Source organism: Fistularia commersonii, chromosome 4 (genome assembly GCF_037954325.1).
Source record: "Fistularia commersonii isolate RoL2024-O1a breed Wild chromosome 4, RoL_Fcom_v1.0, whole genome shotgun sequence".
Classification (NCBI taxonomy): domain Eukaryota; kingdom Metazoa; phylum Chordata; class Actinopteri; order Syngnathiformes; family Fistulariidae; genus Fistularia; species Fistularia commersonii.
In genome coordinates this window covers 22,390,100-22,405,401 of record NC_141287.1, presented here as the reverse complement: position 1 = coordinate 22,405,401, position 15,302 = coordinate 22,390,100, and the positions used below count along the sequence as shown (strand labels likewise).

At 55.2% G+C, this 15,302-nt stretch overlaps 1 protein-coding gene across 2 annotated transcripts; it reads right to left on the bottom strand.

The window, feature by feature from the left end:
* Nucleotides 1-631: 631 nt before the first annotated feature.
* LOC147235141 (bone morphogenetic protein receptor type-2-like) lies at nt 632-14,817 on the bottom strand. Of its 2 annotated transcripts, none has more exons than XM_086146020.1 (17): nt 14,649-14,817; nt 13,230-13,415; nt 12,962-13,162; nt 12,761-12,868; nt 12,594-12,682; nt 12,225-12,458; nt 11,095-11,209; nt 10,707-10,867; nt 10,481-10,628; nt 10,223-10,359; nt 9,974-10,110; nt 9,172-9,479; nt 8,977-9,056; nt 8,774-8,896; nt 8,532-8,717; nt 6,988-8,152; nt 632-4,958 (listed from the first exon to the last, which is right to left on the bottom strand). In XM_086146020.1, exons 1-17 carry the CDS (start codon nt 14,749-14,751, stop codon nt 4,645-4,647), a joined length of 3,795 nt encoding a protein of 1,264 aa, XP_086002146.1. In that variant the 5' UTR covers nt 14,752-14,817; the 3' UTR covers nt 632-4,644. The 2 variants fall into 2 exon arrangements, with proteins under 2 accessions (XP_086002146.1, XP_086002147.1); XM_086146021.1 differs by having other exon boundaries at nt 8,532-8,699.
* Between the last annotated feature and the right edge of the window lie 485 nt (nt 14,818-15,302).

Sequence of the window (15,302 nt, the reverse complement as noted above, 5' to 3'; positions counted from 1 at the left end):
CCACGCCTTCGTGATCGAAGTTCTTCATTCTTGAGGTTTATCGCAGAAACGGCGCCCCCTGCTGGACGGGGTCGCACCGGGACGCCAGAGGGGCCGTGGCGGCAGGTCGGACGTCCGTGGAGGTTCAGTCATCCAGAATCAGGATCTCTGCAGAGAGAGGAGGTCCTGTTGCCGCCAGAAGGTTTCATAACCGAAGACAACTTTATTCTCGTTAAAATTTAAAAGACGGAGGTCACGTGACCCCGGAGGAGAATCGGCCCATGACTCACCTGCTCCTTCAGGGGGTTTGACCTTTGACCTGCATCCAGGTTCAACATCCTGCCGACCAAAAAAAACACTGAAAACATAGAAAGCACGTCTGACTGGAGCGAGGAGGAGGTGTCAGGCCACCTATTCTTTATTTCAGGGTTATTCCAGGAAGTCTTCCAGGAATTACAAAACATATCAAAACTGGCAAGGAGCGGCCTTGAGCTGAGCTCGCTGTCCCGAAAAGTGCAAAGGATCACAAAATAATCAGCAAAAATGACCAGGATGTAAGGAGCCTCTTAAAAAGAAATTAAAAATTAAATCATCAAAAATGAACACAAAATTGTCTAGAAATGACCTGTAAAATTGTCGAAATATTTTGGAAAAAAAACAAAAAAAAAAAAAAAAAAAAACAGAAAAAATCCTGGAGAACCTGATACATTTTCTCCTTCCACAGGTGGATGGACAACAATGGGAGTAAAATGTGTGGAACTTCCTGTGAGAGCCCGAGTTGGAGGTTAGATTCTGAGCAGACGACACACAGCCAACTTCAGGCTTTTATTTCAGGACTAAACAGTGACACTCTATAGAACCGGGAGGAGAAGGTGCTCTGGACTTTCCCCCTCGGAGAAGAAACACCACATGCTGGGGGGGGGGGGGGGGGGGGGCTGCAGCGACAGGAAGTTGTCACATCACCACGACGTGGATCACCATCTGGGTTTGGACCGAGTCCCGCCGCTCAGCCCCAAACCGGAAGGGACGCGGCGCTCGGGACGTAGCATGACACGTGTTAGCGGCGCTAGCTCTCACGTGATGACTCTGGGTGTGTACACAGTATTTACACAAGATACACAGAAGATCATCCAACAACAGCAAGTACACGCTCATGGATATCAGGGTTCGGACAGCAGTATACACAGTTAGCTAGGAGTGTCCGTCAAACTGGATGCTAACTTGAAGATGCAGGTCAGCATTAAAACAAAGAGGTGACGTTTCATGCTGAACGTTCGCAAACTTTTCATCCTAAATGGATTAGATACAAATGAAATTAGAAGCTACGTTAAACAGCCTTAAAGGGATTTAATCCAGCAACCGGAATATTCTTGGCGAGAAAAAGCTAGCGGGTGAACTCCGGACCGTCGAGCCTCTGGACGACTCAAAGCCGCTCAGACTCAACGGTTTCCCGGGAAACGGAAAGAGGAAGTGAAGGCCGAGTCGGCGGAAAGCTCGGATCGATGCTAACTCGTAGCTTCGGCTGGGAACTGGCCTCGTCCGTGGCTGCAGAGAGCACTTACAAACATGACGCGGGTTGTAAAAGGTAAAAAAAATCAGAAAGTTTGATATCAAAGCGGAAGGGAGAAGAAGAAGAAGAAGAAGAAGAAGAAGAAGAAGTGGATCGACACGACGACCGTCCACGTCCACGAGGAAGCGATCGGTCGTCTTCAAGCAGCTCAGCACATTAGCTCCTATAATGTGCAGAGATGATGGATGTACTGGAGCGTCCGGTTTCCCTTCGTCATCACGCAACACTCGCGCAGAGCCACCCGTCTCAAACCAGGCCAGCGTTCTGGTGTGTTTGTTCCTTCCTTGTTGGTTTTCACGCCAGGACGTCCGACATCCGGCCAACCACATGAGACGCCTCCCGCTTTAGCGTCCTCAGCCTGCTCACTGGCTTCCACCAGCCGATTGTAGAATCTCCACCTCCGAGTCCGGAGGCTTTCTGGCACCTCGACGCCACCGCGTGGCTCAGAGAGAAGCTCGGGCTTCCAGCTAAAGCAAGCGTGCTTGCGGTGAAGATTAGCTTCATCTTCCTGTCAGCGACCCTGGTTCCAGAAGCCTCAGGAGTATCCACGCGTACAAGTTAGCATATCAAAACAGTACAAACAGTAGAAAATACAAAACTAACTCAAATCAAAGGTCTTACAAGACAAGTTCAAAATACGATGGGAGGACGTTACCACGGAGACGGGAGGTGGGAAGATCAGCAGGTAGAAGGAGAAGAACTGGACGGGAAATTTAGCAATGTTTTACTTCACCGAATGTTTTAAAACGTCTTTGAAGGCGGCCGGATGAGAAGCGAGCGGTTCGACCGGACGGGACTTCTTCCGGGAGCCGGAAGGATCTCGCTCGGGTTTCCTGTGACCGCTCGCCTGACGGGGCGAGGCGGGAAAGACGTCGACACGACGCACAACGCAAACAAGACAACGTAGATTTAAAGGTGCATTTTGGTCTTTGAACAAGCTCTCGCCCTCCTCGCTCCTCTCCAGCAGAAGATCTTTCCCTGCTGGTCTCGCTCTCTCTCAGCCGTCAGCGGTCCAACGTTGAAGAAAGAAAAGAGGGAATCCTCGGGCCGCGAGGGCCGACGGAAGGAGGCGGAAACAAGGAGGCTCGGAGCAGACGCTCCTCCTGAAATCAGGCCAAAGCAGCCAGAGGAGCCCGGAAACACCGGAAGCTCCGCGACCAGCTTCCATTCCGATCGTCCCCCGATTTTGTCCAGGAAGTCGAGTAGATTTGCCCGGCGACCATCTGGGTTCCCGTGGTTCGCCACACCTTCCGACAAAGCTGGGTTTGCTGTGTGTGTGTTTGCTCCTGGCCGTCTGTCAGAGCGTTCAGGCTATAAATACGTTCAAGCCCACCAGCGGCACCAGAAACCACCTGGCAGATCGGGCGGCGTTCGCTGCCAAGACCGAGTCATTTCAGAAACCGTCCGCCGCCCTTCGCACCAGAGCCACCGCTGCCAGAACCGACCGCAGACGCACCAACTCCCGCCGAGCCGACGACAAAAGACAGGGTCGTCACCGGGTCGACGGCCGAGGACGTCTGCGGGAGGACAAACCTCCCGCTCCAAAGTCGCGTCTTTCGGTCCCTCTTGTCGGGGAGCGGAGCCTGAGCCCGAGCTACCATCGGTAAAACCGGCGGAACCCGACGGCATCTTGGTGTCAGGAGGGTTCGGGGACCAGGTTGGACGAGAGGGGACCAGACACTCCGCTGCCACGCCGATTTCTCAGCTTATCTGACAGGGTTCACCTCAGGGTGCTAATGGGGTAAAAAAAGCAAACAAACATCCAACAGGAGGACCTTCTGGCCAGTTGCCCGGCCCCTCTTAGGAGTCCACACAGGACCGAGGCCTTCTGACAGGCCCTCGGCCTCCAGCGCTCCAACATGACGCTCTTTTTGAAAAGCGGTAGAAATGGTGCATGGTGGAGTCCACAGTGAGAGTCCAGATATTGTGAGGAAAAAGAAACTCCTGGAGCAAAGATCTTACAAGTTTGAGCTCCATGGAGCAGGGCTTCGCTCGCACCACGTCCACCTGCGACCGGACCGAGGAGTCCCAAACCCAGCAGCACTTACAGAGGGAGGGAGTAAGACATGAGAAAGAAGAACCACAACAGAAGCTGACTCGCTCTCTGAAAGCACAACGACCTGCTCCGCACAGGCGAACCCCTGGGTGGTGCAGGAGATTTGCAGACCTTCCGAGCAAATGGTCCAAGAACAGGCTTGTCTGAACAGCTGCGACGAGACGTCCGTGTCCGCGACGGGTGCCGAGTTCACGTTTTCCTCTGAGCTGCTCTGCAGTCGATGCTACAGGACCAGTCACGGGTTCAAGATCAGTTCCGATGAAGAAAATGGGAAGCGACTCCCAACTAGTCCCGGTCTTGTCGAGACAACAGGAGCTGATGGCAGAGAAACCGGCAGGAACCCGGGCGGACGGCTCCGGTTCTCGGCCCGGTAGCTCCCGGGCACGAAGGTCGGTCGCTTCCGTCTCCGAACTGTCCGATTAATCAGTCGTGCTCGAAGGAGTTGAGTCTGTTACGACGCTTCCCCTCTTCTTTCCTGCTCCGTTAAGGCAGACTAGAAGCTGAACTGGCTAGTAGAAGATAGTAGTGGTAGTAGATCTGAGTCGTCCCCGGTCCGGTCACCGGCGCGCGTCGCTCTTTTCCTGGACGAGAAACACGCCTTCCTCAGAAGAGCATCTAAACCGCCCGTCGACTGGACAAAAGGGCCGAGGGCTCCTCGTCAAACCTTGTCCGAGCAAGAGGTCCTGGAGCCGAGTCCGCTTGCTGCAACAGGGTCTGACGACAGCGACCAGAGCCTCCGTGGACGACCTGATGGATCGGACGCCACCTCCGGCTCGCAGGCTGACGGACCGAGGTCCGGAGATGTTCTGCTTCCCTCGCTGGGCGAGCAGGAGGCAGGAAGAGGAGCCGGTCCTCAAGAGAGGAAACATCTGCAGCAGCTCTGACCAACAGCAGCAGGACATCTGGAAGGCGTCACCACGAAGCTCTCCTACTCCTGTCGTCCACTTCGCTTTCTTCAGGAGCTCAGATGGTGTGACAACAAAAAAGAAGGAAGACAAAGAGGAGGGAAATGTATCCGTTTGTGAAAAGAGTCCGGCATCTAGAAGCAGGTCATCCCGTCCGGCTCGGAGGCGGCGGTGGCCGTGGCTCCGCCCCCCACCAAGAACACCGCCATGCTGGACTTGGACTGGTTGATTCTGGGGAAGCCGAAGCTTCCCGCTCTCTGAAGAGCGTTTGAAGAGCTGGTCTGGCCGCCGCCGCCGCCGAACTCGAAGTCTGGGTCCAGAGCCGTATCCGTGGAAACCACCCAGGAGGCCGGACGCCATTTCTTCAGCGTGTACGGGGTCTTGACGCGACGCTTGATCTTCTCGCCCGAGGCGCTCAGGCTGCCGTCGTCCGGCAGCGATGAATCATCTGGGGACAAAGATCAGGTGAGGATCAGCATACAGGCGTTCAGGAGCTCCTCGCCTGGCGGCGCTGCTTCTACTTCAGACCAGGAACTGGACGCCGCGGCGGGTGAAAGACTTCACAGCGTGAAGAGATCCAGATCATACGTGGGTGATGAAAGTCCTTGGATCAGGGCTGCCAGGCTCATCCTGGTCCGGGAGCCACAAACTAATCTGATGCCAAAGGAGCGCCGGACCCGAAGACTTGTTTTAGTCAGAAGGAGCTGAACAGGTAAATTGTAAAAATCTTTCTATGTAATGAACCGCTCCTCTAAAAATACATGACTAAGAAATGTCAAAAATGAATACTGGAAAAAGAATTGATAAAATTACACTCGAAAAATATTGTTGAGTTAAAGAGAAAATCTTGTCACTGTGGGAAAATGTGCCACTAGACTTTATTCAAAAATGGATTGGTAGCTTGTAGAGGAGGAGGTATCAGGTTTACTCATGGCGGCTATTCTGGTTATTAAATCAATCTTTTAAAGTTTGGCCGTTTTTATGTTTTTTATAGAATTAGAGAAGATAGTTTTAACAATGTCAAAGGTGCACAAGACAGTGGTGAGACCAGAGATGATGTTTGGACTAGAAACTGTTCCAATGACCAAAAGACAGCAGGCAGAACGAGAGGTTGCAGAGATGAAGATGTTGAGGTTCTCTTTGGGAGTGACCAGGATGGAGAGGATCAGGAAGGAGTCTATCAGAGGAACGGCACATGTTAGATGTTTTGGAGAGAAGGTCGGAGAAGCCAGACGGAGATGGTTGGGTCATGGACAGAGGAGGGATGGAGAATATATTGGTAGATGGATGCTGGAATTAGAGGTCTGGAGGAAGACCAAAGAGAAGGTTTATGGACGTCGTGAGAGAAGATATGAAGGTAGTTGGTGTGAGAGAGGAGGATCCAGAGAATAGGGTGAGATGGAGAAGGTGGATTCACTGTGGAGACCTTGACGGAAAAATCCGAAAGGAGAAGAAGTTTTAACAATGTCACTCGATGTTTTTTCCTCAAAAAATCATTTTGTTTTCAAATTTGAAGCAAAAAATACATCAAAAGCTGCTTTTTCATTTTTTCCACGCCTGTTTTTGTTTTAAACCCGGTGTATAAAAGCAGATGCGCGTGAGAAAGAACGTCTGGGCCGCAGCGACACCAGGATCTGATCTCAGGCGGGGGAACCCAAAATATTACTGATCTGAGCGCCCTGCCTTTGTCTGACCAGACAGGCTTCCTTGATGCTGCTTCACACATGCATCCCGTGTTGAAGTCCATCTGGACGGCAGCAGGCCAGGACCGAGGTCGGCGCTTCAGCCGCGCGGCTGGATCCCCGCCGGGGAACCTTCTTTGTGGACGCTCCATGTTCTCCCTGGTTCTGCGTGGGGTCCCTCAGGGTTCCCCGGTTCTTCCCACAGTCCAAACACATGCAGGAGGTTCACCGGAGACCAGACATTGTCCAGATGTGCAGGTGAGAGGATGAATAGCTGAACGCCTCCCTCCAGCTGGACCTGGGGGGGGAGGGGTGCTAAGGACCTGCTTAGGTGCTATGGACCTGCTTAGGTTCAAAGGACCTGCTTAGGTGCTAAGGACCTGCTTAGGTGCTATGGACCTGCTTAGGTGCTAAGGACCTGCTTAGGTGCTAAGGACCTGCTTAGGTGCTAAGGACCTGCTTAGGTGCTAAGGACCTGGTGAGTAGATCTGGCAGCCTGACCGTGAGGAGGATCCACCAGGACCTGCTGCTGCTGAGGACCTTTGGATGAATGAATGAATGAATACTTTATGGCCTCCAAACACTTTAGAACACGTTCACAAAACCAGCCACCTTCTGGTTTGAATCCACCGATGAAGAGTGTCTGCAGTCACATTGGGTTCCCTGGATCCCAACCTACAACGCTGCTTCTAGATGCTGAAACAACATCCTGGGCCTTCACCTGGAACGTTGGCCCATTTAAACTAGAGTTTCGTGGTTTGTTAAGTCTAAATTAGTTCTTAAATCTTGACTTACCCTGTGAGGAGCAGATGGAGGACAGGTCCAAAGAGCAGGGACGCTCGGGCTTTCTGGTCTTTGCATGTTCCCTCTGAGGCCGGAGTGGAAGCTCTGACAGAAGACCTTGTGGAGCTGCGGGTTCGTGAGCTGACAGGTCCGGACCAAAGGGCGCAGCGTCCAGAACTTTGGATGCTAAACCTTCAGACTCAAAAACTTGGATTTCAGGCTCCAGAATTCCTAAAGCGTCACCTTCTTGGAGCGTGACGTGAGCATCCATGACAGGAGCTTCTGCTGGCACGTGTTGTAGGACTTCCATTCCAGGATGTGAGGCTTCAGCAGATGTTCCTGGAGCGGAATCCTGTGCGACAGCAGCTACTGTCTCCAACGCCAGGCGCTCCAGAGAGGAAGTTGGAGCTTCTGGCGGCTCCGGAGATTCTATCGCTGTTGCATCTGATATAGATTCTGGGTCCTTGGACTTTGGAGAAGGATCCTGGACGGCGGCAGGAGACGGGATCAGGTGACCCGGGGAGCCGGGAAACATTTCCGATTCGTCCTCGTCGCCTGGAACATCTGTGGAGGCTTCGTCGGACGCAGCGGGTTCAGCCGGACCGGCGAGGACGCCTTCGGCCCCCGATTGTGATCCTCGAGCACAAGGTCTACTGATCCTCAGAGGTTCTGGACCTCCCGTCTCAGGAGCCTGGACAGCCTCTGAATCCATATTCCTTCTGCTCCCGACGTCCGAAGCCTCGACTCTGCCCTCTGACCCCGGAGCCAGACGGTAGTTATTGTTGTTGTTGGAGTTGGAGGTCCGTCCGGACAGGACGTTCCCCGGTCGCTCGCTGGTGGCCGGAGGTTGCTCCCGACTCAGCAGCGGCTCGTGTTCGTCCGGGCTGCGGATCAGAAGGTTGAGTCGGCCGTCCTCCCCGGAGCTGATCACGATCCCCGTCTTGTCCTCCTCTTCAGCCTGCGGACCCGCCGGATTGGTTCGACCCCCTCCGACGGTGTCGTTGATCACCAGGGTTGGAGCCCCCATGCTGTAGCTGCTGCCGCCCACCTTCACCGGATGGACCAGGCTTCCTGCTGCGGCGCCTCTGGTGACGGAGTTCTTGGTCATCGTCGCCACCAGGTGAAGCTCCTCGTCTGAAGTCGCCACCACGTTCATCTTGGCCACTCCTGTTTCCACCTGACGTCACAGTTTGAACGAGCAGGGTTAGACCGGCGGGTTCCGAGGCAGCAGGAAGAAACAAGGTCTTCACGAGGCCAGGAGAACCCGGAAACCGATCGGGGACGCCTACTTTTGAAATCTGAGATTCTTACTGAGATGAGCTTGTCTGATGCGCCTCCTCTGCAGGCTCTCCTGACATGTATGTCTCTGACCTTCACTCAGGAAGTCGAACCCAAACAGAAGTTCTGCCTCCCTGACGTGAACCTGACCACCGCTCGCCTTGCTAACATCCTAGCATCTGACCTACGACCCTTCACGTCACATCCGGGTCAGGTCATCAAATGGATCCGGCTCTCATGAAAGGAGGACCTCGACCGGTCCTGGTCCTGGTTCTCACCTGCCGGCTGGACTTGAGCTTCCCCAGCTTCAGACGGTTGGAGGCCGGGCTGGTCTCCCTGGCTTTGGTGAGGAGCTGGAGGCTGGTGGGCCTCTGGGGCAGGTTCTGCTGTTTGGGTAGAGGGTGGACGGCCGGAGGCGGAGGATTCCCCGAAGCTCCTCGCTCAGCCTGAGGACAGAAACGGGTCTGAGGTCACGGCGTTAGCGACGGGCCTCAGCAGCTGCGGACGGTCACCGTCCTACATCTTGGCTTCTGGAGCTCCGGTGCAGCGGCGGGTCGGCGGGAGGTCCATCCGACGCGTCGAAGCGCTTCTGGGAAAATTCCATCAAACTTTCACCCGAACTTTCCCGCAAGTTCTTGTTCACCTGAGAAGAAGACGGCGGAGACATGGATCCCTCTTTGGAAGGACACGCGCGGAGAACAGTGAGAAAAGTGCAAGCAGAACCTCTCTGGGATCCAGCTTGGTCGCCTCCAGGTCGTCTCGCGTCAGCTGCAGACATGCGGCCACGGACGGGACGGCGCCACCTGGAGGACGGCGGGAGCTAAGTCGCTAAGCTAACTGTCCTAGCCGGCTAACGAGCTGGTATTGGCGAGCCGACGTCGCGGGAGGGAGAACGCCGCCATTTCAAAGCTCACGCACCTGCGAGCTCCCGGGCGCCGCCGGGCGTCACGGCGCCGTCCTTCCTGGCCGAGCCGGCGCCGCTCCGACGGGGAGAGAGAGACGCTCGGCCCGCCGCCGCTCTGCGTCCACGCGACAGATCCTCGCCGCTCGCCTGCTGACGCTCGCGGTTGATGCCGTTTCTGATCTTCTCGGCTCCTTCGGCCGTCCTGATGACGGACGACGCGTGTCCGTCTCCTGGGAGGTTCTTCACCAGACCTGCCTGGAGGTCCTCCATGCAGGAGGACGAGGAGCTGAGCAGAGGAGGCCAGTAGCTCTGAGACACGTTCCTGTGGGTGCAACACACACAGGGGCTGACTGTGTGTGTTTACACACCCATGGTTGTGTACAGCAGTGTGTGTGTGTGTGTGTGTGTTTACACACCCATGGTTGTGTACAGCAGTGTGTGTGTGTGTGTGTGTGTGTGTGTGTGTGTGTGTGTGTGTGTGTACTCACCTGTGGTTGTGTACAGCAGTGTGTGTGTGTCTGTGTGTGTGTGTGTACTCACCTGTGGTTGTGTACAGCAGTGTGTGTGTGTGTGTGTGTACTCACCTGTGGTTGTGTACAGCAGTGTGTGTGTCTGTGTGTGCGTGTGTACTCACCTGTGGTTGTGTACAGCAGTGTGTGTGTGTGTGTACTCACCTGTGGTTGTGTACAGCAGTGTGTGTGTGTCTGTGTACTCACCTGTGGTTGTGTACAGCAGTGTGTGTGTGTGTGTACTCACCTGTGGTTGTGTACAGCAGTGTGTGTGTGTGTGTGTGTGTGTGTGTGTGTGTGTACTCACCTGTGGTTGTGTACAGCAGTGTGTGTGTTCAGCAGTGTGAGCTCAGCCAGCCTCTCCTCTGCACACTGGGCCGTCAGCCGGGCCTCGGCGTCCTGGTCCCAGCAGTCCTCCATGGTCTCCTTCAGGGAGCGCAGCACCTGCACGTACACACACACACACACACACACACACACACACACACACACAGACACTCCATCTCAGTATGATCCCGTGCAGTCAATGCAGGAGGTGTTTGTTGAAAACCCTCACCAGGCTGTTCTCCTTCCAGGCCTCGGGGAACCGCGGACGCTGCTTCTCTCGGACCACCAGGATCTGCATCTCCTCAAAGCTCGGGTGGTTTCCCACCTCTGCCTGGAACGCCAGCTGGTAGTCGGGCACGGCCTCACCTGTGACACACACACGCACGCACGCACGCACACACACACACACACACACACACGTTGAAGGTCAGTGTGTCCTGCAGCTGGTGGTCCAGGTGCCCCCTCAGTGTGAGAAGATGCAGCTCACCAGGGAAAAGGTCCGAGCACCTCCTGAAGGTCTCCCAGTAGAGCAGGCCCAGAGCGTAGACGTCCACCTGCTTCAGCGCTGCCTCGCAGTCCCGCAGGTTCAGAGCTCCGCCCAGAACCTCAGGCGCCATGTAGCGCACCGTCCCCACCTGAGCACGCACACACACACACACACACAGGTGAGATCCAGGTCCCGCCTCCTCCTCCGCCCCCCCCCCCCTCCCGACCTCAGAGATGGCCATGGCGTCCTCGTCGCCCCCCCGTCCCGCACGGCTCCCGCTGAGCCTCATGGACAGGCCGAAGTCGGCCAGCACGCAGGAGCGGTCGGCCCGGACCAGGACGTTCCTGCTGGTCAGGTCTCTGTGGGCCACAGCCGGCTTGTACTGTTCTGGAACACACACACACACACACACACACACACACACACACACACACACACACACACACACACACACACACACACACACACACACGGAAGTCAGCGGCCCCGCCCAGCAACACCGTGCAACATCATGTCTGGGAGTCACCTATCATTTTGTTTTTGGTTGCCAAACACCCGACCGATCAACGATCGACTGATTGATTGATTGGTTGATTGCCTGATTGATTGATTACCGGCTCTGCAGAGCTCAGAGTGCAGGAAGGCCAGGCCTCTGGTGACGCCGTGGGTCATCCTGCAGCAGCACGACCAGTCCACGCTGTGTGTGGACAGGAAGTGAGACAGCGAGCCCTGGAGGACACACACACGTGACAGGCTGGTTGAGGATCCATGAACAGAACCTCCTCACACACACACACACACACACACACACACACACACACACACACACACACACACACACACACACACACACACACACACACACACACACACACACACTAAAGATGGAACTGTGATTTTTTTTTCATAAACTGTTTTAAACAAATATTTTAAATATCATTTTACTCTAATTCTTATTCACCTCAACAACAAAAACTAACATGTATGTACGTGTGTGTGTGTGTGTGTGTGAGTGTGTGTGTGCGTGTGTATTTGCATGCATACAATTACAGAACATTCTCAGGAAATCTCCTTCCAAGTGTGTGTATGTTAGGTAAACAGGAAGGTACAGAGCTTTGACTGTGTGTGTGTGTGTGTGTGTGTGTGTCTGGCTCCAGACAGGAAGTGAGGCTGAAGGCGTCGTCCACAATAACAAGTCTGAGGACTCGTTCTTCTGCAGCTCAGCTCAAACAATGTGATGCTATCTCCTGTTACAGTGAGCAGAGTAATCTGATTACTGATTCTGAGAGAGGGCTTGTCGACGTTCCTTCACAATAAACGAGGTCCCCGTGTTTTCCATGAAGGTCTGCGTTCTCCTGAGCCGTCAGGTGGTCTCAGGAGGAGGATTCAGGAGAAGCCGAGCAGGACCGGACCTGGCAGTCACCTCTAGACCAGACCGGTCCAGACCCGGGTCGGCCCGGACCTCCTCCGGGACGCGCTGCACCGGGACTGCTGGGGAGAAGGTCTGAGGCCTCTGACATGGCTGGCTGCCATGGAAGCCTATGATTGGCTGCGGGCTCAAGGGAGGCCTGCGATTGGCTGCGGGTCAGATGGAGGCCTGCGATTGGCTGCGGCGATCCCCGTCTGATAAACAGCGCGCTGCCTTCTATCCCCGGGGTAAAAGTGACCATTAGCTTGCGAGATGGATGGAAGGGATCTCCGTCCCGGTGCCTCCCGGTGCTCGTTCCTCCGCGGAGGTTCTTACGTGAGGGTAGAACTCCATGAGGATGAGGAACTCCAGCCGTCCGTCCGCCGCCGTCCGCTCCTCGCCGCTCAGGAAGCAGGCGATGTTGTCGTGCTGCTGCAGCAGTGGAAGGCGGTAAATGGATCGCTCATTGGAGAAGTTCTGCCGGTTCGCCGCACTGAAGAGCTTGACGGCGATGCAGCGGTCGCCCAGGCAACCGCGGAAGACGGCGCCGTAACGACCCCGACCAATCAGCTGCAAGTACGGAGGAGAGGCGGCTTTTCAGAGGCTGAACATTGAAGCTAATTTGACGTTACTGTCCCAAAAACATGGTACACTATGGAAGACTGGACTCTGTGTGTGTGTGTGTGTGTGTGTGTGTGTATGTACCTCCAGCAGCTTCAGGTTGTCCAGGTCCACAGACTCGGTGTTTGCTGCCTCCATCACGTCCAGCGAGGAGAGACTCTGTTTGTGTTTCCCTGCAGAGACACACACAGCGGGTGAACACGCCGCTCGGCTTGAGTGGCGTGTTCACCGTCGCCGGCGTGTGCGTTCACCTCTCATCATGCGGTATCCGAGGAACAGGGCGACAATGAGCACCGCCGCCACGGCGATGGTGACCAGGGCGACCAGCACCGTCTCCTCCCGTCGCAGAGGCTGCAGGTCTGTGGAGGGACAGGGTGTGAGGGCCCGCAGTGCACGCCAGCCGTGCGCTCCGGGCCCGACCAGGCCTCCGATTGGTGCGGACGGCCGCTCACCCGGCGGCCCGCCGTCTGCTGTCATTGGCCGGAGAGCCGGCGTGTCGGCGGACGGCGGCGCCTCTGTGAAGTTGGCGTTGCAGAGGTCGTGACTGCAGCAGCAGAAACGGTAGCGGTCGTTCTGGATCTCGGAGGGCGCCGCGGTCACCAAGCAACGGTCGCCATGGCATTCCTGATGGACGCCAGCGTACATCCAGCAGCCTGACAAACAGGAAGGCTGTTAAGACTGCGCATGCGTGTGTGTGTGTGTGTGTGTGTGTGTGTTCACCTTGTTTGACCAGGTGCAGCTCTCCGTCTGTTCTTTTTTCCCACAATCCATAGCAGCGAGAGCCGCGGCTGCAGCGGATGGTGCTGTTTTCTCTCACCACACCTCGCAGCTCATTGGCCAGCGCGCCATGAGACTCCGCCCCCAGCTGGTCGCTGAACGCACACTCCCTCTCCTCCGAGCGGAAACCTGCGCGTCAAACACGGCGGCGGGCATACGATAACAACTCTGCTCTGATAGAGATACAAAACAACTTCCTGGTTAGGCTCCTCCCCCGGGGGCGGGACTAACCTCTCAGTAGAAAATAGCAGGATGGAACACTGTGTGTGTGTATGTGTGTGTGTGTCAGATTCTTCAACACCGATGCAACAAACTCTTATTTCAGCCCCTTCCACGGAGTCACATGACAACGTGAGAACAATCAGAGCGCACACACACTGCACACACGCACACACACCCAAGGTGTGTGTTTGTTGTCTGATGAAGGCAGTGTCCTGGCTGCCAGTGTGTGTGTGTGTATGTGTTTCAGATTTGATTTAAGTAACCATAACAAGTGCAGTAGAATCAAAGTAGGACAACACACACACACACACACACACACACACACACACCCACACACACAAGCACACACACAAACGTCAGAATGAATCATGAATCAGTGTGTGCTGCCGTGGGCCGCTAACGTTCGCGCCCTTGGCGTGATTTTCCGATCTGACATCGTCTAATGGGAGTCCTCGTCACAGCTGGCCTGTGACACCACAGCTGTGACATCATCATCAGGAGGAACGGGATTGGACAGTGAGCTGACCACCAGAGGGCGCCATGTCCTCCAGGAGATGTTTGGCAGGAGATGGAGGCAGAACCGAATATGTGTGTGTGTGTGTGTGTGTGTGTGTGTGTGTGTGTGTGTGTGTGTGTGTGTGTGTGTGTGCGTGCGTGCGTGCGCACTGCTGTCCACTGGATCTCTGATCGGGGCTTCACCGCCCCCAGGTCACGTCTCACATGGGAGAGGAAGCCTGTCCAGACGCCACCTCATTAGTTCAGTGTAAACACACACTCAACGACAGGAAACGCGAGTGGGTGTGTGTGGTGTGTGTGTGTGTGTGTGTGTGTGTGCATCTTGCAGACAGCCTGACGACATCTGAGGTTGTGTTTGTGTTGCAGGCCGGATGCAGGTCCAGACCTGAGCTGCTGAGTTGCATCCTGGGACATGGAGTGTGACGCCTTTCTCTGGACAGAGGGCTGGTTACCATGGTTACCATGGTAACCAGCCCTCCAAACCAATACGGTACTAATCCGATAACATCGGATCAAACCACGTTAAAGCCGAAGACAAAGTGTGGTTGTAGAAGAAAACACCCCTTCATTGGTCCACTGCCTGTGTGAAGCTATGCTAGGTTAGCTTTAGCTTAGGGAACTGACCGTTAGCGGCGCCCAGCAGCAGCAGCAGCAGCAGCAGCAGCGGCGGCGGCGGCCCATAGAAACACGCCGTCCGCCGCGGCGCATGTCCTCCCATGGCAGCCATGTTGGATCCGGCTCACTGCCTCGACATCGCCGACGGCTCCGTCCAATCGGACGCTTGGACAGGCGAGCGCACCCGGTCTGGGGAAGCACAGACGTCGTCACAGACCGTTCGTCGACCCCTGTGTGATGTCACAGGGGGCGTGGCCTAGACACGAGCCGTCGCACCAGGACAAACAAAGATGGCCGTCGGGCACGGCGTCCGACGCGGTCATCGCGGTGGAATTGGGCCGAGGAAGAGGAAAGTTACCTGAATCCACAGAAATAGATTACTTCTAATAGATTACTTTGATTTACTGGAACATTTTCTTACCTGACACCACTCAGTACCACAGTACCGAGCAGTACCGGAGTACTACGGAGTACTGGAGAACCAAGTAGTATTGGAGTACCGAGCGGTACCGGAGTACCAATCAGTAACAGAGTACCGTGCAGTACCGGAGTACCACGCAGTATTGGAGTATCTCGCAGTATTGGAGTATCTTGCGGTAATGGAGTACCAAGTGATACTGGAGTACCAGGCGGTACCACACAGTATTGGAGTACCAAATAGTA